Genomic DNA, 27296 nt, shown 5'->3' with positions numbered 1-27296 from the left:
GTACTGCTTTATGTGCCTCCCACATATCTCAATATTTTATGTTTTCATTTGTAGTAAATTCAAAATACTTTCCAAATTTCCTTGTGTTTTCTTCTTTGAACTATGGGTTATTTAGAAATGTATTGTTTACTTTCCAGATATTTGGGGGAATCCTCAGATATCTTACTTTTCTGTTATGGAAGGAGAGCATACTTTGCATGTTCCAATCATTTCTAATTTATTGAGACTTGTCTTATGGCCTGTAATATGGTCTATCTTCATTAATGTTCCATGAGTGCACGTGTGAAATGTATTCTGCTGTTGTTGGGTAGTATGTTCTACAAATGTAATTTAGATTAAACTGGTTGATAGTATTATTAAAGTCTTCTATATCATTGTTGATTTTTAAAATACAGTAAGTCCTCATTTAACATCGTTAATAGGTTCTTAAAACTGTGACTTTAGGTGAAACAATACATAACAAAACCAACTTTTTTCTCATCAATGTTATAATATAACGGCATTGAATTATGCTATTCTAGGACTTGCTGTATGTTATTTCACTTACAGTCTGTTTCCAAGAATCTATCAATGACATTAAGTGAGGACTTACTATATGTGTACTCAATGAATGAGATACAGTGGTAAAATCTGTGTATAAAAACAGACTTGTCTATTTTTCCTCTCGGATTTATCAGTTTTTGCTTCTTGATGTATTTTGAAGACTTGACTTTTTTTTTTTTTTGAGACAGAGTCTCACTCTGTCGCCAGGCTGGAGTGCAGTGGTGTGATCTCAGCTCACTGCAACCTCCAACTCCAGGGTTCAAGTGATTCGCCTGCCTCAGCCTCCAGGGTAGCTGGGATTACAGGCACGCGCCACCACACCCAGCTAATTTTTGTATTTTTTTTCGTAGAGACGGGGTTTCACCATGTTGGCCAGGATGGTCTTGATCTCCTGACCTCGTGATCCACCCACCTTGGCCCCCCAAAGTGTTGGGATTACAGGCGGGAACCACTGCTCCTGGCCGTCTTGACCTTCTTAAACTTTATTCGATGTTCATCTTTATCCTTGGTAATATTCCCTGTTAGAATGCCATTTTTTTCCCCTTGATATTGATATAGTCACTCTTAACTTTCTTTTCCTTAGTGTTTGCATGATATTTTTCCATATTTTTACTTTTAATTTATGTCTCTGTCTTTTAATATATTTGTATATCTTTTCCACTAGATCCTTTAACATATTAATTATAATTATTTTAAATTCCTTGTTGGATGGTTTCAACACCTGATTCATCTCTGTGTCTGGCTCTGATGACTTCTTAACTCCTTCAATGCTTTATATTCTTTATTGCTTTTTCCTGTCTTTTAATTTTTTAATTGAATGATGGATATTATACATGCAAGACCATTGGAGACTGAGGTAAATATTATTTATGCCTAGAAATGGGAGTTCTTTTCTTCTGCTAGATCATTAGGATGGAGGATTGAGTCAATCTAGTCAGCAGTTGAACCGGGTTTGTTTTTTATGGTTATTATCATTACCCTCTGCACACCACTAACCTCAACTTTCCTTATGGGCATGCTCCGGCCACCCTGTGCTTAGTGTGAAGCGTGGAGGGCTGTATGCCTGCAGCCTGGAAGGCTTAACTATCTGTGCTCTTGCTTTTCTCCCAACAGTCAGTTGCTGATGTTTCTTAGTGAAAGGCATGGGATGGGGTTTGAGATTCTCTTGCCCTTTCCTCAATCTTAGGCAGTCCTACCCTCATCAGTTAAGAATTTGAATTTTTCAGTTTTCTTCTTACTCACTTTTACGGCTTAACTTTTTTCTCCTGTACTCTGCAAAAGGAGAAACAATTTGAATATCCTGTCTTACCTTGGAGGGGCTTACCACTCTTTGGAATTTATTTCACATCCTGGCATCAACTCTTCTGCCTCAGAGTATGTGAGAGGCTAATGAGTATTTTTTCCAGTGGCTCTGTACCAATTTCTTTAGTAAGCTGAGAAGAAAAGTTTCTAGCCTTATCTATTTGAGTAAGTCTAGCTTATCTTCCCTGTCATTAAGGTGATAAACATGAAGGATCTTGGTACCTAATTTTATATCTTGGTTTTGATAATGACTTTTAAAAATTACCTGCTCTGGTCTGCTTTCGTACCAGTCAAGTTTGAAAAAATAATGAATTAATTTTATCTAACAATGATTTTATGCCTTTGGAATGTCTACTTCAACATTAAATAGATCAACATTTCAGAAGAACTCTTTATTTTGTTTTATTGACCCAGAATCTTACACGAAGAGGCTTGCTTTTGGTTGAATTTATGCAAGTTGTTTAAAACATGAGGATTGCTACTTTGTTTTTCCTTGTGTTTCAGGTATTGGTGGTAATTTGGTGGCCATTCAGGCTAGCAGGATTTCTACCTACCTCCATTTACATAGCATTCCAGGAGAATTGCCTGATGAACCCAAAGGTTGTTACTACCCATTTAGAACTTTCTTTGGTCCAGGTATGTGCTTATGGATTTTTGCATATTTTAGATCAAGGGCTATTGCTCTGTAAGATTATAGGCAGGCAACATTTATTGAATATGTGTTTTGTGAAAGTTGCTCAACTTTCCTATTTCTGAGAGCTAATCCCAGTGAATGAAAAGGCATGTGTATCAATTCTGCAGTTGCTAAGGATATTTGTATAATGTTTCTCTTTTATGCCTCTTTCTGGGGTATTTTGCTTACTAGTTGTGAAAGAGAAACCTTATTTTGTGAAAGACAAAAAAAAATAATTGCCAGGTGACTTGGGGAGGCAGATGTACTATCTTATCTATATTATTATTTTGGCCTTTCTAAATGTAGGCATTTGATCTCAAACAAACCAGATGAGAAGGGATAACCTCGATTTCAAGGAACAGTACATTATTTATGTGGCTATCAATAAACAAAGGCACGTGATTACCAAAAAACTAAGACCACAATTTTAAACTTCACAATTCTTGTCATTTTTTTTCCCTGATGAAAATAAGTGTGATTATTGACTTTTGTTTTAGAAAATTTTTTGTTGTTGTTGAGACAGGGCTTTGCTCTGTTGCCCAGACTGGAGAGTAGTGGTACCATCACAGCTCACTGCACCTCAAACTCCTGGGCTCAGGTGATCCTCCCACATCAGCCTTCTGAGTAGCTGGGACTACAGGCACAAGCCACTTTGCTTGGCTAATTTATTTTTATTTTTATTTTTTGTAGAGATGAGGTCTCACTATGTTGCCCAGGCTGGTCTTGAACTCCTGGCCTCAAGCAGTCCTCCCTCCTTGGCCTCCTAAAGCTCTGGGATTACAGGTGTGAGCCACTGTGCGTGGTGATTATTGACCTTTGAATGAAGATCAGAAATGGCTACCCTTTTAATACCAGTGATAGAAGTCTAAAGAAATTAATAAAATTAAAACATTCTTGTACTTTAAGAACTTTATATTTTCTCTGTTTTTATGATAGATATTAAAATGTGACCGATGTTCTTCATAGCAAGTTTTTATCAACCACCTTTCATTTAATTAACATATATAGTGGAAATTTCAGAGAATGAAATGAATTGTAACTACTTGAAATTTATTTTTGGCAATCAAATTTCATGTGATAGTATGAAGTATAGTAACTAGAAAGTACTCCTCAAATTTTAATAACTATGACCTATTATTAACTAAAATATAATTTTGTTTTAATTACTTTTACATTTTATATTACAGGAGTAAATAATAAGTCTGCTCAAGTTCTGCTGCTTTTAGTGATTCCTGGACATTTAATTTTCCTCTACACTATTCATTTGATGAAAAGTGGTCATACTTCTTTAACTATAATCTTCATAGTAGTGTATTTATTTGCCGCTGTGTTACAGGTAAGAGTTAAAACTTCTTGAAATCTCTTTTATGCTGAGACTGCTGTAAAAGTACAACTGTGGAAATATAAAAACACATGACACATTTTACCATTTCAAAAATCAACTGAACATCTTCATATTGATTTAATCTTCTTAAAACCAATAAACAATTTTGTGTTAGTCATCAATATTTATATTATTAGGTCCGTGTAAACATTGTTTATTATAGAGTCAGATAATTTCACTATGGCTATATTTACTTTTCTTATATTTTCTTTCCCATGGAGCTAATAATCATATCTCTTTGCATTTGCATCATTTTCCATAAACCCATCTTTAATTTTTACCAATGGTTCTAGTTTATTTTGGCTTCCTGAGCATGGCTTCTTGCTAAACTTTATAGATTTGGTACCTTCTTCAGTGCGGTAAGTCCTAATCCCTTAAGAGATGGATTCAAATAGTTCTTTGAAGGGATAACATTTATCATTTGGCTTTCAAGGAGTTTGGCGTGTAGGAAGGAGGCTAGAAGGTAGGTATGTAGACATTATTCCACTCAAAAGAAACTACATTGATGATAATGATGGTAATGAAATTAGTTGGCATGTATAGTGTTTCCTATATTCTCAGAAGCATTATAAGTGCTTTATATGTATTGATTCATTTAATTCTCACAAAATGCAATGAGATTTGTTCTTTTGATATAAATCAGCTATTTTCAAAGTGGGATACATACAAAGCAATGCATCGTGTGGAGGAAGAAAAGATTAAAACTTCATTTGTTTAAAATATCTGTTTTCTTCTATTTTTGTGTTTGCTTGGTAATAAATATATTTTAGCACAATGTTAAATAAGCATACCAAATATTTTATACTGAGAGAGCTGCATAATCTAAAACTTTTTGGAGATTACTGAGTTAAAACACAGAGGTGAGAAAGCGCAGGTCTTGTGCAAGATAAAATAATTCATATATAGGATCTAACAGACAAGATAAGGTTAAGAAGGTTGATTAGGGCTGGTATAGAAAACGCCTTAAATGCAAGGGAAATTAGAATCTATTCTTAAAATAACAAAACCCTTACAACTTGACATTTTTAACTTGTCTATTATGCTTTATAGTGCCTTAGATTTTACTAAAAGTCACCTATCGAATAATTAATTAATTTATTCATCCAGTAAACCTTCATGCTACTAGATGGAGGGGTGGCTTTTAAATCCCAGGAGGAATAAGTTCAGACTCTGTACTCAAGGTCTTGTAGTCTAGAGGGAAGGCCACTACATGAACAAATAATTATAATGTACTATAACGTAAGTACTGAGTTTAGCTATATATGAAGTGCTTTCAGAGTTTGAAAGAAAAGCAAATACCTCTACCTGGGGAGTAATATTTTTCTACAGTTCAGTAGGGACAAAACTTATAGCAAATTGCTACTTTGATTGCTGTATATTATATGGTCATTTATTGTCATATATGTTTGATGCTGTTCTCTGTGTAACTATTGTGAAAAAGATGCATTCTTCAATCCCAGGGGAAATATTCAGAGACTAGTGTTTGGTTTGCTGATAAACAAGCCATTGCTGGAGCATATTCCTATTTGCAACTCTGCCTCTTAGGCTCATGGATTATTTGACATTTATGTTTATGGTTCTGTGCCAATATACTATCATGCAGCATTTCACTTAAGTCAACGAAGGATACAAGTAATTTTTCTAGTTTATTAAAAATAGATTTCAACATATATCCACTGTGTACCTACATGCCTTTTAAACCTCTGATCTAAAGTCTCACCAGTGAAAGTTGAATAACTAGAATTGAGAAAAGAGTAATTATTAGTCTCTCTGTGTCTCAGTTACCCCTTCTGTAAAATGGGAGAAGTTGTACTATCTACCAGACAGGCTGCTTTGAGGATTAAATGAATTACTTATATAAAGCATGTTTATAGTAGATGCTATATAAGTGTTAGCTGACGCTATTGTTGTTGTTATTAAAGATAGTGTAGATGGTGTGTCATTGATTTCAGAAGGACAGCTGGAAACTATACTGTTGATTGAATTTTCTTATGTGTCTTTTATAACTTTATGGGCTTTGCTTTTCATTTTTCCCCCAAGAATCAGCTATCTGCCAGAGTAGACCTTTGCATTTGCAGCCTGACATTGTGCACTATTCTAATGGAATAGCTTAGAATAGATTGTAAATTCTTAGATTAAATCTTCATGTTCTGACGCTAGCTTACACATAAGCACATGCACACACACCTCTTTAAGGTTTAGGTAAAAGATCTTGACCTTCCCCACCTGGCTTCAGTCAATCCAAAGATGAACAGAATGAAGAAATAACTCCTTAAAGACAAAGAATCTTTGACCACTTGAAACTTACCTTTTGGGCCGAGCGCGGTGGCTCACGCTTGTAATCCCAGCACTTTGGGAGGCCGAGGCGGGCGGATCACGAGGTCAGGAGATCGAGACCACGGTGAAACCCCGTCTCTACTAAAAATACAAAAAATTAGCCGGGCGTGGTGGCGGGCGCCTGTAGTCCCAGCTACTCGGAGAGGCTGAGGCAGGAGAATGGCGTGAACCCGGGAGGCGGAGCTTGCAGTGAGCCGAGATTGCACCACTGCACTCCAGTCTGGGCGACAGAGCGAGACTCTGTCTCAAAAAAAAAAAAAAAAAAAAAAAACTTACCTTTTAATCTTCTTTACTAGATTGTCTTCCTTTTTTGATCTAGGTTAAATTTATATTCAAAACCTTGGTCCAAGCTCTTATTCAAATACTTCAGTTCATGCCACTCTTCTCATCCCTAAACTCTCTAATTTGATTGGATATTCTATAGTGCAGTTTTCCAATGCATGCTGAATTTCTCCCCATCTACATTTCTACCTTCCTGAGGGTTGAGACCATGCCTTTCCCTTTGGTATTCCCCACAGGACATGATATAGTGGCTGTTTTTATAAATTATTGTTGTTTTACACACTTCACAGACTAATACTCTTTGAGGAGCTTCCCTGCTAATTCCCCAACTCACTAAATGAAGGAAATCTCTTTGAAGGAACTTTCATATTGCACTTATTATAATGACATAGTAACAATCATTTACAGCACTTTTGCATTTACTCAGATATCATCTCTTCCTGGAAGCCTTTCTTGAATATCTGATTTCCTCTGAATTGCCTTATTCTCTATTTCCCAAAGTACCCTGTGAATACCATTATCCTAGCATTTTCCATATTATATCGATATTATCTATAATATTTATTGTGTCTGTCTCACCCATTCTAGAGATAGGATCTTTGTTTACTCATTTTTTATCTCCAGCACCCAGCCCTGTCCCTAGTGCTCAATTAATGCTTGTTAAAACTGAACGACTATATCTTGCCAGCTCCATCTCCTTCAGTGGAAGGAGGAGAAAATTTTGTAACTGTATTTAGGTACAAGAAATCACAGAAGAACTAAAAAAAAAAAAATCTAGATTTTTTATTCTCCTTGTCTTCAATAAACACCAGTTTCCTCTCTTTCACTGACATAGGTATCCAAAATAAAAGCAATTAAAAATGAAACACAGAACCCCACAACTTCTAACACTGATCGGTTAAAATTATAAGGTTTTACTGAAATGTTTAGAGATGAAATAACTTGATTTCTGGGGAAGTGGAAGTGGAGGGGTAAAACTGGTCATGAGTTGATAATAGATGAAGCTGAGTGATGGTTCCTGAGAGTGAGTGGGGTTAATTTATACTATTCTACTTTTGTATATGTTTGAAGTTTTCCTTAATAAGGAGTTTTTAAAATAAAACTTTCAAATTTTAGATGTTAATATAAGATTTTTTTTTCAGAGTATATCATCTCTCAATTTTGGCTTTGTAGCTGAATGGGTATTTCTTACTTCAAATGAAAAGTAAAAAGCCAACTTAAATTTGAAATCCTTTGGCATTGGAATGGCTGAGTTAGTTTCTTATTTTGCCCTTACCCACACTAACTCCATTTTTTTAAATTATTTTTTAAATTTAAGAAAAACTACTTACATGTCACAAATTACATTGTTTGGTGGTACTTGTTATGTGTCTTGCAATTAGAAGGAAGCTATCAAATGTGGTTTTGTTATGTGATGTTTAGGCCACTGAACCACAGTCAGAAGATGTGATGGATTATACTCTATTCATGTTCTTGCCCAGTCCATAAGAGCAATCAGAGTAGCTAGACCATATCAAGACCAGAGTAATGTGCTAAGAGACATTCCTATTTGACATACCACCAATCACATTGCTTTTTGAGTTTATTTTTCTTCAGCAGTAAGGATGGGTTGGTACCTAGCTAACCATCTTGATCCATTATACCTTTTATACCATCAGTCAGCATTTAGGAGACTACCAGGTGTGCTTAAGGCACAATTGTTTGTTTTAGAATATAATTTTTTATGTATGTTAAACTAGCGCATTGAACCCACAGCTTTGATTTCATAGAAGCAGAGTATACTTTCCTCTACAAACTTAGACATGTTTCTTGGGTTCTTTCTCGCTAAGCAGTGATTTTCCCAACCTTCACATCTACTTATCTGGATGCTCCATTGACTGCTCAAAGCCTGTTAACATGAACTCAAAAGCATAATATGGGATTCCAAGTTAGGATGGGCATTGTTGGCCTTCCTTTTAAGATGTAACGAAGGGAATCGTACTGTCATCTTCAGGGTTTTCTGTTTGTTTGCCTTGCGCCCTACAGTATTCTTCAAAGACTAGTCCCTTGACAGCATAATAAACCTGAGAAGGTACAAAGAAAACTATCAATTAAATAAGCATACAGACAATCTCTTGAGCAAAGAAGGAACAGCAGTACATCTTAGTTTGTTTCCCTATTTAATTTAAGGCTTCTACTACTTGTTCCCCTTTGTGTTAGAAATCCTAAATAGATATCTTCTATGAAAAAACAAAAACATAAACATGTCATCTTGTTGGATGACACATCCTATAAGAGGCAAAAATATTGCCCCTAGAAAAACTGAAAGAGGAGGCTGGGCACAGTGGCTCACACCTGTAACCCTAGCACTTTGGGAGGCTGAGGTGGGTGGATCACCTGAGGTCAGGAGTTCAAGACCAGCCTGACCAACATGATGAAACCCCATCTCTACTAAAAATACAAAAAATTAGCAGGGCATGATGGTGCACGCCTGTAATCCCAGCTACTCAGGAGGCTGAGGCAGGAGAATCTCTTGAACCTGGGAGGCGGAGGTTGCAGTGAGCCGAGATCACGCCACTGCACTCCAGCCTGGGTGACAGAGCGAGACTCCATCTCAAAAAAAAAGAAAAACTGAAAGAGGAGAAAAAAAGACTATAATTAGATGGGTGATCACAAATGTAAATAAGTCTATTACTATTCAAATCTCATTCTTATAATCCACTATTTTACTCATTTGATTAAAAACAATAACCCCTTTTGTTTTACTATTAACAGTTTTCTGTTTTATTATGATGATTATGTATATATGGAGTATATAAATATTTTTCTGCTATAAAATATCCCAGTGGGAAAAGAAAAATGAGACTTCTCTAGCCCTTAAATTCAATAGTCCTATTCTATTGAATTCCAACAAGGTATTTGTTAATATTATTAGTAAACAGTGAATTTAAACTAGTTCTAAATGAAATGTTGAATTCTCTATTTTAGGCAATTATTGTTTCTTACAGAAAATTAGATTATTAAGAACTCTGCTAAAATTCTAACAGCACCAAATTCCCTGGGAAATTTATTTTGAAAGTTTAGTTGTAGAAAAACTTTGCCTTTGGCTATATCTGTGTTTTCACATGGGAGAAACAAAATGTTTCCTTTAAAGGGTAGAATGGCAACAAATTCTCAATACATAAAGTTGAGAATTGTAAATATCAGGATTTTATCAAGTATATAGTACATACAGTTGCCAACTACTGTGCTAGTCACTGTACAAAAGAAATAAAAGGTATTGTCCCTGCCCTTAAGAATCTTCTCCTAGCTGTAGATTAGATTGAAATGCATGAAACAGCTAGAGAAGAGCCCAAGACTTACTTCCTTACAACAATACAGTCTTTTTCCTCTGTAACTTCAGAATAAATTAGGCCGGGCGCGGTGGCTCAAGCCTGTAATCCCAGCACTTTGGGAGGCCAAGGCGGGCGGATCACGAGGTCAGGAAATCGAGACCATCCTGGCTAACACGGTGAAACCCCGTCTCTACTAAAAATACAAAAAATTAGCCGGGCGAGGTGGCGGGCGCCTGTAGTCCCAGCTACGCGGGAGGCTGAGGCAGGAGAACGACGTGAACCCCGAGGGGCAGAGCCTGCAGTGAGCCGAGATCGCGCCACTGCACTCCAGCCTGGGCGACAGAGTGAGACTCCGTCTCAAAAAACAAAACAAAACAAAACAAAACTTCAGACTAAATTAAATTTTGTGCCTATGCTTAACTTTTATTCTTTGAAAGTGCTTTAATAGATTGTTTTTGGAGGGAGGAGATCAGACAACCTAAGTTTTAACCACTGAGAAACTCAATATCAACAAATATAAAACTGCTCCTGGCAAAATAGTAATGTTTATACTTCTTATTAATATAATTTTAAAAACAGAATTCTTGTTAGTTTTTGCTATTACTTTCACTAGGCAATACTTGTTTTTGAATTTTATACATACATGGCAAATTGCACCATCTCATATTTTTCAACAGATTCATATTCTCAAGAAAAAAACTTGTTCTCAGCAAACCCCAAGCCCAGATAAATGCCCCTCATGACAAAACTTAAAATCAGTATATTAACTAATAAATTTCCTAATAAGTATTTCTGTTTTATAAATAACCAAAGCTCTTGGTTGTTGAACATGTGTTTGTAATATGAATATACCTACGATACTAATAGTGCAGATTAAGAGCAAAAATGTTCCATTGCTCATCCAGTAGAACATGCTTGGAGCAGAAATACAGCCAGTGACCTCTACATACTTACCAAAAGGAGCATTGACAGCATCCTCATTCTGAAGTCATGTTCACATGATTCAATGTTATTATCTTAACTACAAAGACATAAAAATAAATTTTTCCACAAAAGAAAAATATAAGCCAGACTGTCTGTCATCCAAACATCACATACGAAGGGCAAAAGATAAGCCCCCAGTAAGCAGAGCATTGTAGAAAGATCACAGTCTTCAGAATAACACTTGAGTCTGAATTTCTTCTTTGCTACTTATTTTGTATCCGTAGTCAGGTTTCTTAACCTCCTGTAACCTTATTTTTCCCCTACATCAGAGGTTAGAAATGAGGGCTAAGATAATATATATAAAGTACTTGCTAGAGTGCCTAGAACATAGTAAGTTTCCAATAATGGTATTAGCTGCAGTTTATCATGCTTATTGTCACAGGCCTCATTTTTTTCTTTCCCTCAGTGTTGGAGCTGGTTATTCAATGCCCTGAGCCCCTTTTCATCTCCTTACCACTCACCTTCCTTTTGGCCCCTGTTCTTTATGGCAGAACTCTTCTTATTTATTCTCTGATGACTGCCCTAAGCTTCACATACCATACTTTCATTGCTTACTTCCAGACTGATATCTCCAGTCTGGACTCCTGTTCTATATCTCCAGTTAAACATTGAAGAGACATCTCACACTCAACACATCCCAAAATAAATTCCTTATATCCCCTATAACCTTTCCCATTCCAGGGAGGTGTTGAGCAAGAACCCACAAGTAGGGACAATGAGAAAGGAAATAGGCCAGCCTTAGATACACAACCAAGGATCCCCTAAATCCCTCATCCCTTGATCCCAGAAAGTCCCTCTGGGATAAGGAGAGCTTTACTCCCATAGACTCTGTATCTCATGTGTACGGGTGCCCCGAATCCTGACCATGATAGTCATCACCATTGTCTTAATACTAGTGAGTCCATGCAGTCTAATGGGAAGACTCCTGGACTAGGAATAAGTATTTATGGGTTCTAATTCTAGCCCCGTCTTAACTTTATGACTTTTGCTAAGTCACAACACTCTCTGTGACTTGATTTCTTCTGTGATTTAATTAACAGGAGGAGCTGTTAATAACCAAGGTGGCAAGCATAAACCATTACTAAGCTAGGCAAACTAAGAAGTGTAGTGACCCTAGCTATCACTCAAATCCCTTACTGCATTCGTGATGTATGATTTTACGAGTTGCCATTCTTACAGTACAGATGATGTGTTACAAAACCATTGTATATAACTAGTAAAATATATGTTAATATTAAAACAGTCTGGTAATTAAAATAGTCTATTAATATTAAAATCATCTGTTGTTACTATGAGAGTAATATTAAGTTAAATTGGCTTTTATGGATTAGCCAGAAAACCCAGGCAATACATAAAACCTTGTTTTCCTGAAAATAATTGTATTCCAAGTCTAAATAGGTAATTTTAAATTAATCTGTTAAGTTACAAGCTATCAATTTTTAAATTTGTTTGACCTAAAACAATCTCCCTCAGGTTTCCAGATGGACTCCTTGGTTCTACTGTCTCTGTACTTTACCTAGCAAGTGTATATTCACCTATTTCTGCCATCATTGGATTTATTATTTTATAGTGTTCAGTTATATCTTCTCTTGATCTGTAACTTTTCATAGGAAAATGGTACTGCTTCATTTATATATAAGCCATTTTATATGCTTCACCTAAATTGTTTCTTCTGAAAGTTCTTGATCTCTAACAGTTCCCCTCTTGCAACTGGAGCCACTTTTCCAATCTACATATGAGTTTCAAAAATAATAATGGCAAATATTTGTATAGTATTTATCATGAGCCATGCACTGTTCTAGGCACTTTATGTATATGAACTGATTGAGTCCTCACAACAGCCCAGTAAGGAAGGTTCTGTTATCATTTCCTATTCACAGATGAGGCAGTTGGCATAGAAGTTAAGTGATTTGTCCAAGTCCACACAGCAAGATGGAGACTGGCTCGAGTCTACATTCCTAACCACTGTGTTTTATAAGAAAAAGTTTGGTACTGGGCGCGGGGCTCACACCTCTAATCCCAGCATTTTGGGAGGCCAAGGTGGGTGTATCACCTGAGTTCAGGAGTTCGAGAACAGCCTGGCCAACATAGTGAAACCCCATCTCTACTAAAAATACAAAATTAGCTGGGTGTGGTGTCGCGTGCCTGTAATCTCAGCTACTGTGGAGGCTGAGGCAGGAGAATCACTTAGAACCAAGGAGGCGGAGGTTGCAGTCAGCTGAGATCATGCCACCGCATTCCAGCCTGGGCAACAGAGCAAGACTCTGTCTCAAAAAAAATGATGCTTTGTTTTGTTCTTAGTGAGGATCATAGTTTTTAGGATGGCAACTTCTAAAGATTTACAGCTGCCTCTTCTCTCTGGTTTCGTTAGATCTTCAGCTTCTTCCAGCCAGGCATATTGCCCCAGAAGGATATTCATTCCACAGGATCCACACAGAATCAGTGCCTACTGAAGTCAAGTAGGAATCCATTCCAAGCACATAAATATCTCCTGAATGTTCTGAAAGACAAACTGCTATGGAAGTTCAATAGTGGGAGAGTTTTTTCATGTGGGGAGGAAGTTTTATAGTGGATAACATTTTGCTTTGTTGGAATCCATAGAAAATGCCATTTCGGCTAAAAGGAGTAGCATTAGGCAAATGAGAAAAACTCAGGGTTATTTATGGAAAACAGCAAGAAATTTCCTGGAGTTAAAAGGAGTGATGAAAAATAAGGTTAGAAATTACAGGTTGTAGCAAGATCATCAAGGAGCTTAAAGAACAGACGATAAAGAGTTTAGTTTATTCTATAGAATGGTGATTTTCAACTATTTTCCACTCCCAACAAACTTGAGAGATCTGACACATTCCTCTGATGCAGTGTGAGATAATTTATAGGGCTTGGGCTCCGGCTTCCACCATCAAATACCTGCATCAGCTTAGGCAGTCACTGCTCAGGCAGTTTCCCACCTGTAAAAAGGGGCTAAGACTACACCAACCTTGTGGGTTGTTATAAGGATGAAATGATGCATTTAAGGTGCTATTATTTTTATCATTATTATCTTATTTTTTAATATCAACATCGTCATCATCAATAGCTGTGGATTACTGGGACAGTGACTCTCTTAGGGTGGCAGTGGAGCAATCAGAACCTATGAAACCAGCATTAAGAGTCTCTACCTTGATTCTGATACCTTAGTCCATTCCTTGGAGTCACTCTTCTAGATAAGGAAGAATGTAGCCATATGGTAACAACATGACTATAATTGGAATCCCAGGATAACCACCCAGTAGCTGAGCAAGTTAATTAGCTTAGCCTCAGGCAAGTTACTTTGTTCCTTGGAGTCTTATTTTCTTTGCATATAAAATGATAAGGCTTCCTTTTTGCACAGCAGTTATAATATTTAAATACTTGACACATAGTAGGCCCTCATTAAATGATGTAGTTATGTCTTTTTTTTTTTTTAAATCATGATGCTAACTCAAACCCTGTTCCCAGATGGCATCTCAAAGGAAAAACCTAAGCAACCAGGAGATTTAAACAGGTTACTTAATCTTCACATTTCTTCTCACTCCTCAGGATTTAATTCTACCAGATTCTAACTGAAAGCAGGATCTCTTTATTTTTTCTATGTGACTGTTCTGCCTCTGTCTCTTAATTGGTTTCTCTGTCTGTCAGGTTGAAGGAGAAGTATAAAGAGAATGATAAAGGAGATATGAAGGGAGGGCCTATAGTTCATAGAATTTTTTTTCTAGCTGTAAAAACAGCTACTTTAACTTTTGGAGTTGATCAATATGGTTACCTTAAGATAGGAAGTTGAAGCAGGTGAATTTTTGAGATTATTTTTTAACAGCCTCGTGATTGCATTTTTGTTATGTCGTAGTGTGATTATGCTATTATAGCTTAGGTTGTAAGGTCTCAAATTGAGACACTTTTCTAAATCCATATTTATGGTTAATTCTTTAGATAGGTATGCTTGGGCTCCAGGCCAGTGATGCACAGAAGATGAAATGACTGTCCGCTTTATTGGAGGCACAGCATGCTTGATTCCTGTGTAGCGAGGCTTTGGGAAAGAGAGCTCTTTTCAGTCTTGTCAAGCCTGATGAAGGTAAAGGTAGAACCAGGGAAGCTGAGCCATCTTTTCTCAAGTATTCTGCTTAGGAGATTGCTTCCTGTGCTCTGAATCCTGCTGACATTGCAGATACGATTTAGAGGAATTTTCACATCATCTACAAAAAAATCTTATAACTGAGTGAAACCACTTAATTGAAAAGCATAAAAATAATTACTCAGGAAATCTGCCAGAATGAAATCTGGGTTGATATGTGACCCTAGAATGTTCACCCCACCCCCCAAAAAAAACAAAACACTGACCTGAATGATTCTATAATTGAAAATGTTTAGCTATTTTTAAGAATAGATATTAGCACAATACCACTTTTTAATTTGAAAGCTAAACATCTCTATTAGTTCAGCATAACATAATTAAATTATATTTTTGTACTATCTAGGGAAATGTATTAAAGCAAAAAGTTTCCAAAGATTTTTGCATTTATTAAAAGGGAAGCTTAAAGGGTATCAAAGGATGGTGAGACCGTCACTCAGTATCTGAAATAAAAAGACAAAGCTGAATTTTTACTTACTATTGTAATGGAGTTATACTGGGATCAGGCACAAGCAGAGCCAACTATTGATCTTCTGTAGGGTTTTAGAGAAGCATGGCTTCAGGAACTGGCAAATGTTCAAAAGCATGTTTGGACTAACGTCATCTGTAAAAGTATGATTACTTGGGTATGACCGTTGTTTGATTGGCCCTCAGGGGTACATTTATTGGAATTGAGTAGTTCCTAATTGGCTACTTCAGGAACAAGGACTATCATTAATTGGCTAGCTTCTAAAGCATGCTCAATGAGGCAAGTTTACTGATTGAATGAATTTAAAACCAGTTGTGGTGGCTACTTGTTACTGTGGCTAAAGAACAATCAGTCTTTTCCAAGGAGTGTAGAAACTTTTTTATTCTTAGTTCTCACTTTTGCTCTTCACTCAGGAGAAATAATTAAGAATTATCCAGACATTCAACTCTGTTGTTGATTCTCCTTAAAGATGAGATTTCAGTGTAGAGAACTCTTTTCAGTTTAAGTGTCAATCAGCATGATTTTATATTCTTTTTATCTTTGAATCATTTGTTGAACCATCTGCTGGGACAATAGCTGTGCAAAAGCATTTGAGACCGGACAATAAGCATTAAGTGACTGTAAGACAAACAAGAATAAGGAGAAATATTTTAAGCAGGGACAAGAAGGCACTTCAGTACCAAGACATAAGATTTTTGAGGCCTGACCAAGAAAACAAGTCTGTATGTTTCTCTAGGTAGCTTGACTGCCTTTTTTTTTTTTTCTTTTTAGCTTATATATAGATTGCTTCATTTCATCTGTAATGTTAGTTCAGGTATAGCATGAAGTGTTAGCAATGGTTTAGGTTGTCCAAAAGAAAATACACCACCATTGTATTATCTATAGCCATAACAATTAACTATAACTATTTGAGTTAAGGAAATTAAATTATTCCCCCAGGGCTTGGACTGTGTTATTTACTGTATCAGCCAAAGTGAGAGGTAAATCTTCATGGACAATTTTGAATTGTCAATTCGAATTATCCAATTGACTGTCCTGTTGATGGGTTGATATTTTTAGGCATTTGTTCCACTAGTTATTGTTTTCCCAGAAAGGACTCTAATGAGACATAATCCATCCAAGGGTACTGGGGAGTCATATCCTTGGATTGCCTTAATAGCTCCGCAGAACAATTAATCTTTTCCTGGATTGGCATTAAAGAAACTAATTCCTACATAGGAAGAAAGAGCCAGGAATTGTACAAGAGAGATAATCCTTAAAGACAGGAATGCAAAGGAGAGTGTGACATAGAAAAATTTTGTTCTAATGGTCATGGGTGGAATCTGTCTGCTTTGTGTAGTCATCTCTTTGTTCTGAGATTCTTAGGTTAATAGTCAATTCCCACGGATCATCTGCTTCTGAAGGTATGCTGAAGAACCTCAGTTTATGTTCTCTGATGAGTTGTTACTTTTTAGCTCTGCCTAAGTCTCTTTGATTTTTCCAGAGGATAGCAGAGGATGTGGCCAGTTCAGGCTCATCCAGGGATTCTGTTTTATTCATCACTGAAGCTTCAGCACCCAACCCTCTGGCTGGCACAGTAAATATTTATAAAATGAATATTGTTTTGTATTATTTGTGAATTATTTTAGGCATTTCAGTTATGTTTCTTCATTTTGATTCTGATATCCCATTGAAAGCAATAACTATGTCTTATTCTTTGAATGCTTCAGGAATCTCATCACACTGTTTTCTGTGTTAGATATAAATAAGTATTCATTAAATTAGATATATTGAGTATACTTTGTATGGGCAATAGGGAAGCACCTGACAAGGTTCTCTGTCTCAAAGAGGTAACAGATCAGTTGGAGAGATTAAACATACACCCATAAACAATTTGAAGGTATATTTTTTAAATGTAAAATTACATTCTCAACAAGTGTAATAAAATATTCTATGAACAACTACAGTGATATGTTGCTTAACAATGGGGATACAATATCTAAACGTAGAAACAGTGTAGTAAAAATATGGTATTATAATCTTACAGAACCACCGTCATCTATGTGGTCCATTGTTAACAGAAATGTCATTATTTGGAGCATGACTATAGGTATTTTAACATCATGGCCAGTTTAGGATACTAAACTTTACATTTGGCAGGTCATGGTGGCTCATGCCTATAATCCCAACATTTTTGGAGACTGAGGTGGGGGAATTGCTTGAGGCTGGGAGTTTAAGACATTTTATATTTTTTAAGACATAGGGAGACTGAGTCTCTACAGAGAGAGAGAGAGATTTTAATTTTATGTTTGAAAGTAAATAGGCTGAGCACGGTGGCTTATGCCTGTAATCTCAGCATTTTAGGAGGGTGAGGCAGACAGATCACTTGAGTTCAGGAGTTCAAGACCACCCTGGGCAATATAGTGATACCCTATCTTTTAAAAATGAAAATGAAAATTTAAGAAAAGAAAGTAAGTAAAGCTTCATAGTGAAGTACTGTTATACTCTATACATCAGGGATAATGAATGATCTACAACTCTGTACAACAATATAGTAAATCTCACGAACATAAGGTTAATCAAAAGAAGCCAGACACAAACTACCTATTGTATGATTATAGTAAGTATGAACATAGGCATAAAAGGTTTTTTAAAAGTAAATGAAGTTTGATAACTAACTTCTGCCAGCATAAGAACTAATATAATGTAGGAAATAATAGCTTGTGCCTTCTAATTTGAAAACTAATGGGTAGGTGATCAGGCTCATTTTTTCCCCCCATTTGACAAGCCCTTGTTTTTAAATACTTTATTTAGAAGGAGAATATGAAGAAATATTAAGTGTTTATTAACCGCTAGACAGTATGTATTTTATTTACATTATCTCATTAATCCTTTCGGCGGTCGTCTGAGATGTATATCATCTCCCCTACTTTCCAAGTGAAAAATCTGAGAAAACTGAAAACTTAAAAAATTTGCCCAAAGTAATATACAGTCAGCCCTCCACATCTGTGAGTTCCACATACATGTATTCAACTAACCTTAGATCGAAAATATTCAGGAAAAAAAATTCCACAGAGTTCCAAAAACCAAAACTTGAATTTGCTTCACACTACATTGAATCCTCGTGAGTGAAGTGATGTGTTGGCATTATATTAGGTATTATATAAGTAATCTAAAGATGATTTAAATTATTCAGGAGGACGTGTGTAGGTTATATCCAAATACTGTGCCATTTTATATAAGGGACTTCAGTATCCGCAGATTTTTATATCCATGGATTTTGCTATCTGCAGGAGGTCCTGAAACCAATCTCCATGGATATAGAGGAAGAACTGTAGTAGTAAGTGATAAATAAGATTTGAGCTTAGCCTTATATTACTCCAAAGCTTATGATCCAACTCCCCAGTCACAGGAGATAAGTAAAAGGATTGAGAACAATCTGGTTAATTCCATTATTTGGTAATGGGAAGTGACAGGAACAATTCCTGTACTCTAGGGTAGAGGCCACAAACTTTTTCTGTAAAGGGCCAGATAGTAAATATTTTAGGCCTTTAGGCCATATAGTCTTTGTCACAAGTACTCAACTCTGCCATAATAGTGCAAAAGTAGTCATAGATGATATGTAAACACATAAGCATGGCTATGTCCCAATAAAACTTTGTTTATGGATACTGAAATTTGAAATTTATTTAATGTTCATGTGTCACAAAGTAATATTCTTTGATTTTTTAAATGTTAAAAACTAAAATTATTCCCATCTTGTGGGCCAAATAGGGCTAGATTTGCCCTGCAGGCTATCATTAGGTGACCCTGGCTAAAGGCTGTTGCTTGGAGGGCTGCACACTGCTATTCAATATACAAAGATGAAATCTGCAATCTACAAAGACAATTAAAAAGATCGACATTAAGGCATACTTTATATACAGTAAAGTACACTCATGTTGACATATGTGTACACCCATGTAACAACTACCGTAATCAACATATAGAATATTACCTTCACCTCCAAAAGGTTTCCTCATGCTCCTTTGCAGTCAGTTCCCCTCCATGCCAGGCACTAGGCAACCACTGGTTTCTTCTCTGTCACTATAAATTATATTTCCCTCTTCTAGAATTTTATATAATGAATCTAAGTATGTACTCTTTGTTTCCTCCTTTTACTCAACATAATATTTTGAAACTTATCCATATGGTTACATGTATTAGTAGTTTAATTCTTTTTATTGCTGAGTAGTAGTCCATTGAATGAATAAATCACAACTGGTTTATTCATTCACCTATGAATGAACATTTGGTTTGTTTCCAGTAGGGGCTGTTATGCATTAAACTGCCATGAATATTCATGTACACATTTTTGTGCAGATATATTTTCATTTCTCTTGGGTAAATACCTATAGTGGAATTTCTGGGTCTTATGGAAGTAAATGTTTAACTTTATAAGAAACTGCCAAGATGTTTTCCAAAATGATTATACCATTCTGCATTCACACTAGTATGAGAGTTCTAGTTGCTCCACATCCTTGCTATCACCTAGTATTGTCAGGCTTTCTATTAATACCTTTAGCCATTTTAGTGGCTGTAAAGGTAGTATCATGGTGATCATAATTTGCATTTACCTGATGACTGATGATAGTGACTATATTTTTATGGGTTTATTAACCATTCATGTTTTCTTATGCCCATTTTTTAAAAAAAATTGGGTTGACTTATGGAGTTATAAGAGTTATTTGTATATTATGGATGCTACTTTTTTTGTTAGATATATGTATTGGAAGTATTTTCTCCCAGTCTATCAATTGTCTTTTTATTTTCATTTTTAAAAATATTGTGTATTTTTGAGGTTTACAATATGATGTTGAAACGGGAAACGTTCCTTGTCCCCCTCACAGGGCATGCGATGGGGGTATGCCTTGCTTCTTCCATACACCACTGCTCAAACCTCTAGGGGAGCATACAAATGGGCAGGCTGTGGGGCTTCAACCCCATGGCAGTGTCTAGGGGTGAATGTTTACAGCTGAAGCCCCAGTGGGCGTGTGTTACAGGGTGCTCTTTTAGTTTAGCTATCTGTGGATGGTTTATGTTAGCCCAGTTAGACTCCTGCCTTATCGCAAGGACAGAGGGCTTTCTGTATACTGGGGTTCTTGCCTTGGTGTACCAGAAAAATCAGATTACACGTGGGCTTAGAGAATGAGTGCCAGGTTTTATTGAGTAGAAGTAGCTCTCAGCAGATGGGGGAGCCAGAAGGGAGATGATTTTCCACTGGAGCCGGCCACTCGGTGGCCTGGGCTCTCCTCCAGCTGCCCCAGCCAAACTCCACATCATTCTGCCAGTCGATGGCCTGCCGGCATGCCGGTGCCTGTCGGTGTGTTCAGCCGCCTATATGTTCCTATGCTCATGTGCTCCTCTTGACGTCCAGTTGCTTGTGTGTCTGCTTGCTAGGGTCTCAGGGTTTTTATAGGCACAGGATGGGGCGTGGCAGGCCAGGGTGGTCTTGGGAAATGTAACATTTGGGCAGGAAAGCAAAAATGCCTGTCTTCACCTAGGTGCGTGGGCACAGGCCTGGGGGTGGAGCCCTAGCCAGGGACTATGCCCTCCTCTACACAGCACTTCCCTTCTCCAATTCCGTCTCATTTAAAGGAACCATGCCCTTCCCAGCGCTTCCGCGTCACTTCCCTCCTCTGAAGAGGTATATCTTACTGCCATTAGAATATGTTTCCTGTTGACAGGGGGCATTGTTTTGGGCAAAACAGCAGTCAAATTCCTCCCAGTCCATCTAAGGGTTCCTAGCAAAGGGGAGCCATCGTCCGAGGCTTCGGTTGCCTGACTGTTTGGAGTTTGATGGCTTCTAGGCATGAGAGAAAAAAACAAGTTTTATAAGGTTAAGTGTACATGGGTTATACGTGTATTATACAAGGAAAGAATTTAGTGCCAAAGATTACAGAGATAAGTGAAATATACAAACAATATTGTAACTTGAACTGTATCACCCTGGTGAAAGAAATTAAACCTTAGATGGGAGCGGATAAACTTTTAGAATGAGAGAAAACTGTTCTTGCCATATCTTTAGCAGTTAACAGGTGCACTCTGGGAATTCTAGGGTTTGTAGGCTTGCCTGGGGGCCATTAAAGCGTCTTTCTCTTTCCTGCATTTCTCTCCCTTTGCTGGGCCTCCCTGTCTCTATTATAAAAGACCGAGGTGACTACTTTAAGGAGGTTTTCTAAAGTACTATCTGGTCCCAGGGCCCGTTTTTATAGCTTCCTCCTGATATCAGGGGCTGCCTGAGTAATAAATGTATCCTTTGGGATTAGCTGTCCCTCAACTGAATCAGGAGATAAGAGAGGTGTGCTTTACCAAGGGCTCTCTCAGCCACTCCAGGAATGCAGTGGGATTCTCATCAAATCCCTGATCGATCATGGACAACTTAGTATAATTGAGAGGCTTGGTCTTAGTTCTACATAAGCCCTCTATTATGCACACCTAAGGGTGTCTCCTCTTCCAGTCTTCCACCTTGTCATTGAGATCCCATTTAGGGTCATACACTGGTACTGCTTCTCTTCCAATTGGATAATATTCGCCCCCTTCCCTGACACTATATGTGATACAAAGCTCATCCCCAAATCTCTCTGCTACTTGCAGAGCAGCCTACTTCTCAGCATCTGTCAGGTTCTGATTCAAAAGTAACATAATGTCTCTCCAGGAGAGTTCAAATATTTGGGTGAAATTCAGGGTCATCTGAAAACTTGCCAAGATCCCCCATGTGCTTTAAGTTCTATAGGGAGAAGGGGACCTGGACCTTACTGGGCCCAAATTCACTGGGCATCTGTTGGAAGGGCAAGAGTGAGACTGGGGCTTGTTTAGAGTGAGGATTTCTAGGAGGGGGTACGGGAGAGGCTGAAGCTGGATAGAAAGGTTGGGGTGGACCCAGAGGAGCAGGGCTTGAGGGTGCTGGCTTCTCTGCTGGGGGTGCCTCTGGGACTCATATCTTTAATTTCCTGGCCTTGCCCCTTGCAGCCTTCCCTGAGATGGCAAACACGGGAGCTAGGTCAATCATACATTGTCGGCAAAGGTCGGGATTGCCTTGCAAGGTATAGAAAGCCTGCACATATGGGACCTCAGACTATCTGTCCTCACATCTACAGAAAAGTTCCAATTGCCAGATGGTATTGAAATGAATGGTCCCTTCCTGAGGCCAAGTCAGTCCTTCCTGTAAATCATAATTTGGCCAAACCTTTGTGCAGTGAGCTATGAGGTGCTTTTCCTCCAGATTCTGAGGGTCAAAGCAGTCCAAGTGGTTTAGGATACACTCCAGAGGAGTATAAGCTGGGGGTGGTGAAGAGAACTGGTTGCCCATTCTGAAAGACAGGGAATAGAGGCTTCCCTCATTTCCCTTCCTTCTTTCAGTGAAAACTCAGGATGTGATGGAGAGAGAAAGTGAGCATCCTCCCTTCACTCTCTACCTCTTATCCCTGAGCCCTGGTGACCTTGGCAGGTGCTGGCCATAGGCACAATTGCACTATGTACCCACGAAGCACAGAAAACCTGGAGAATAGGAATTAACCGCTGTCACCTATGCCTCCCTTTCTCCCTGTTGGGAATCTTTAGTTCCCTGGGAATGTTCATGCCATAAAGCATGGCCTCCTTCCGTAGGGTGGGTTTCAGTCGGCAGGAATTGGTCCTGCCTATCTACATTGTGCCTGTTGCCTGGCTTTGAATCCCTTGCACCTGGTTTTTCTTTCTAGGGCTTCAGCCTGAAGCTTGGAATCGAGTTTGGGACTGAAAAGATATTTCAGAGGCTGTTTGTATCTGTTTAGAGTGTCTCAAATGAGCCCTGCTGAATTTGCAGTTCTCAGCCAGCAGGGGTCATTCCTCCCTTAACTTCCATATCAGAAACAGAGTTGGGAAGGGGAGCCCTCTCACACAGAAAAGGAAAAAACAGAAAAACAGTTTAAGGGGCAAAAAGGGGGAGATTCTGGGGGAAGAACCCCTTGCTTAGTGCAACTGGGTTCCTCTAATCCTTATATCTTTCCCCTGGTTCAGACTGGGTCGAATTCCTTGGCCAAAGGAGAAATGTTCCATTGGCACAGCAGGCGAGAAGTGCCCTATGTATTGACCCCGTGAGGTCCTGGCTACCACTGGTTTTCTCCTGCCCCCCTTGTGACTGTTGGGTTTGGCCTTTGCCTGCTGCAGGCATGCCCAGGTGCCTGAGCTGGGAGGGGTACGAATAAGGAGAGGTGCCCTGAGCCATGCATGCCTGTGACTGTTGAGGTGGAGGCATACATGCACCTCTAGGAAAAAATTGGTCTGATTTGCACCTTTGGCGGCTGAGCCAAATGCTCATTTTACTTAGTAACATTGCTGCAGCCTGTGGCAAAACTCTTAACATTATCAAGAAAGAGATAAGAACCATTTCAAACCATGTGAGAGAGAGAGAAAAGAGAGACAAAGTCTGGGGGTTTTGACTGGCCCAGTTGGGGCAGTTTAAAACTCCATGAAGGGAAACAGAGCCTCTTACCAGCAGGAAAGAGAGAAAGGTGGTGGAGTTTCAGAAGAGAGGCAGACCTGACAGTTTCACATTCACTCACACCTTCCACAATCCTGGATGAGCCCCCAGTTGAAAAGGGAAAAGTTCCCTTGTCCTCCTCACAGGGCATGTGATGGGAGTGTGGTTCACTTCTTCAGTGCCCAGCTGCTCAAACCTCTAGGGGAGCATACAGACAGGCAGGCTGTGGGGCTCTGACTCCATGGCATTGTCTAGGGGTGAATCTTTGCAACTGAAGCCCCAGTGGGCATGTGTTACAGAGTGCTCTTTTAGTTTAGCCATCTGTAGGCAGCTTGTGCTAGCTCAATTAGACTCCTGCCTTATCGCAAGGACAGAGGCCTTTCTGTATCCTGGGTTCTTGTCTTGGTGTACTTGAAGAATCAGATTACACGTGGGCTTAGAGAATGAGTGTAAGTTTTTACTGAGTGGAAGTAGCTCTCAGCAGGTGGGAGAGCCAGAAGGGAGATGGTTTTCCCCTGAAGCCAGGCCGCTTGGAGGCCTGGGCTCTCCTCCAACTGCCCCAGCCAAACTCCACATCATTCTGCTGGTGGATGGCCGGCTTGCATGCTGGTGCCTGTCGGTGTGTTCCTCCTGATGTTCAGCTGCCCATATGTTCCTCCACTGATGTTCTCCTCTCGATGTCCAGCTGCCTGTGTGTCTGCCTGCTAGGGTCTCGGGGGTTTTTATAGGCACAGGATGGGGGCGTGGCAGGCCAGGGTGTTCTTGGGAAATACAACATTTGGGCAGGGAAACAAAAATGCCTGTCTTCGCCTAGGTCCATGGGCTCAGGCCCGGGGATGGAGCCCTAGCCAAGGACCACACCCTCCTCCACACAGCACTTCCCTTCCCCTCAGCACTTCCCTTCCCCTCTTCCGTATCATTTAAAGGGACCAGGCCCCTCCTGGCACTTCCATATCAATGTTATGAAATACATATAGATAGTAAAATGGTTACTATAGTGAAGTAGATTAAAATATCTATCATCTCATATAGTTATTTTTGTGTGTGACAAGAACAGCTAAAATCTACTTATTTAAAAAAAATCCCTAATACAATATAATTTCATTAACTTTAGTCCTTATGTTGTATATTAGATCTTTAAATTTTGCCTTTTCATTTTCTTGACCATGTATTTTAAGAGCAGAAGTTCTAATTTGAATGAAGTTCAGTTTATCAGTTTTTGCAAATGATTAGTGCTTTTTATATCCTAAGAAATCTTTGCCTATCCCTCAGTTGTGAGGGTTTTCTGTTTTAGAGATTTTCTAGTTTTAGCTTTTATTTGAGTCTCTGACCATTTTGAATTAATTTTTGTGTATGGTATATGATAAGGCTTGAGGTTCATATTTTTCAGTATGAATATCTGGTTGTTACAGCACCATTTATTGGGAAGACTATCATTCTCCCTTGAATTATCTTAGCATCTTTGTCAAAAATCAATTTACTATATATACATATATATATGCAGGTCTATTTCTAGACTTTCTTCTGTTCCACTGATTTATATGTCTATTCTTAAGCAACTGTTGTTTTCTTTTGAGCCTCAACTTGTTCTTGATTTTAGTTTTAAAAAGAAATCATTTACCTTTTTTTAAAATTGCAAACTCTTCTCTAGGTAGCGCTCATACATATATAAGTATTTTTATGTTGACAGGTATAGATATACTAAATAACCAAATGTAATGTAGATGCTTTTGCCACTGTGATTTCTGCCAAAATCAACATCCTTTTATTCTCTACTCTCAACACAGAGTTTTGGCATTTCAACAGCAGTAGTAATTATATCTACAAATCCTTATGTGATGCTGTATCTCAAACCTTCTGGAAGTCCAAGTTGATTATGTCTGAGTTTTCACACTTGTCACTTCTCATAGCTGCTTTTTCCAATATGTTAATTAATTAAGCATTTTTTCCTTTTGTACATCAAACTCTATGCTGTTCTGTATATTCTTTCTCTAAGCAATGACTTTAGACTCTCCCATGTCAAAACAAAATTCTTTTTATAGTTTTCAAATTTCTCAGTTATTTCTTTGCCCCTTTCTTTAATTCTCTCTCAATATAATGAGTTCTCTTCTTATCACGGTTTTTATTTTGTTTTGTTAACCTTTTTTATGTCAAAGAAGTTCAGAGCTATACTTCTGATTATTTTTTTTTACCTGCAATTAAAATTTTTTCAGGTAGTTTCACTTTCTAGAGATATCTATTACTCAATTCCTACAGATTTCAAAATTATCTTTCTAAATCTGTTTTCTGAGACCATATGTCCCCTACTTAAGAAATAGGTCTCTATACTGAGCTTAGTCAAGAGAGGGATGTTAGGTCATTGTCTCATGGGGTAATTTTTTGTTTTTGTTTTTCAGTTTATTGAGTTTTCTTTCTTCTCATAAAACAGCATATATTCCTTATTGTTAAAATTGCTCACAATCCCCACACTCAAAGTCCATCATCACAAATAATTTTGGTGTGTATGCTATTTTTTAAAACTTTTTAAAAAATAATTTTTCAAATTTGAGTAGTGCTTTGGAAAGACACTCAATAAACAGTTTTAAATAAGCAAATACGTGTTTTTCCAGTGAAATGTTTTGCTGGGCAACCTGCAGAAGGCCTATTTGAAGTGGGCATGGTAGTAGAGTCAGGGCCATTTTGGCTATGGGCAAAGAGTAAAAAGGGAGCACATAAGTTGTACAGGGCCTAGCCTCTGCTGATTGCACCTTTCCTTAATAGTCTATGGATAGCAAGAGTATTATACTAATTATACTTAGCATATAGTAGAAAATCAGTAAGTGTTCATTTATTTTAGTTATTTATAAATGCTTCATTCACACTTTTTTTCTTTTTCCTTCTTGTTAGAAACCAAGAAACAACTTTAGTTTGAATATTTCCTTGATTTTTAGGCTATAATTTTTTGTTTGTTTGTTTTTTGAGACAGAGTCTTGCTGTGTCACCCAGGCTGGAGTGCAGTGGCATGATCTCGGCTTACTGCAAGCTCTGCCTCCCAGGTTCATGCCATTCTCCTGCCTCAGCCTCCCGAGTAGCTGGGACTACAGGCACCCGCCACCATGCCTGGCTAATTTTTTGTATTTTTAGTAGAAACGGGGTTTCATCGTGTTAGCCAGGATGGTCTCGATCTCCTGACCTCATGATCCGCCCGCCTCGGCCTCCCAAAGTGCTGAGATTACAGGCGTGAGCCACCACGCCTGGCCGCTATCATTTCTTAATATCAAGTGACATTAGCTGTCTCTAGTTCTTTGCATTATTCCATCAGAATGACATGGTCAGATGAGGGAGTCTCTATGGCAGGTGTAACTAGGCAATAGTTAATGAACACCCAGCCAAGAATGATGTATCT

General features: G+C 38.1%; 1 protein-coding gene across 8 annotated transcripts in view; it reads left to right on the top strand.

The window, feature by feature from the left end:
* The window catches only part of SLC41A2 (solute carrier family 41 member 2), a 160241-nt gene that overhangs the window by 112695 nt on the left and 20250 nt on the right, over positions 1–27296 (top strand). For all 8 annotated transcript variants that reach the window (XM_063615192.1, XM_055235468.2, XM_055235469.2 and 5 more), the window contains 2 exons: positions 2350–2481; positions 3706–3854. In XM_063615192.1, the coding sequence (XP_063471262.1) occupies positions 2350–2481; positions 3706–3854 (281 nt within the window). The remainder of the gene's footprint in view (positions 1–2349; positions 2482–3705; positions 3855–27296) is intronic.

The sequence above is a fragment of the Symphalangus syndactylus genome, chromosome 13 (genome assembly GCF_028878055.3).
Source record: "Symphalangus syndactylus isolate Jambi chromosome 13, NHGRI_mSymSyn1-v2.1_pri, whole genome shotgun sequence".
Lineage (NCBI taxonomy): Eukaryota > Metazoa > Chordata > Mammalia > Primates > Hylobatidae > Symphalangus > Symphalangus syndactylus.
Note: the sequence above shows the minus strand (reverse complement) of the source record. Positions and strands in the feature narration are given on the sequence as shown.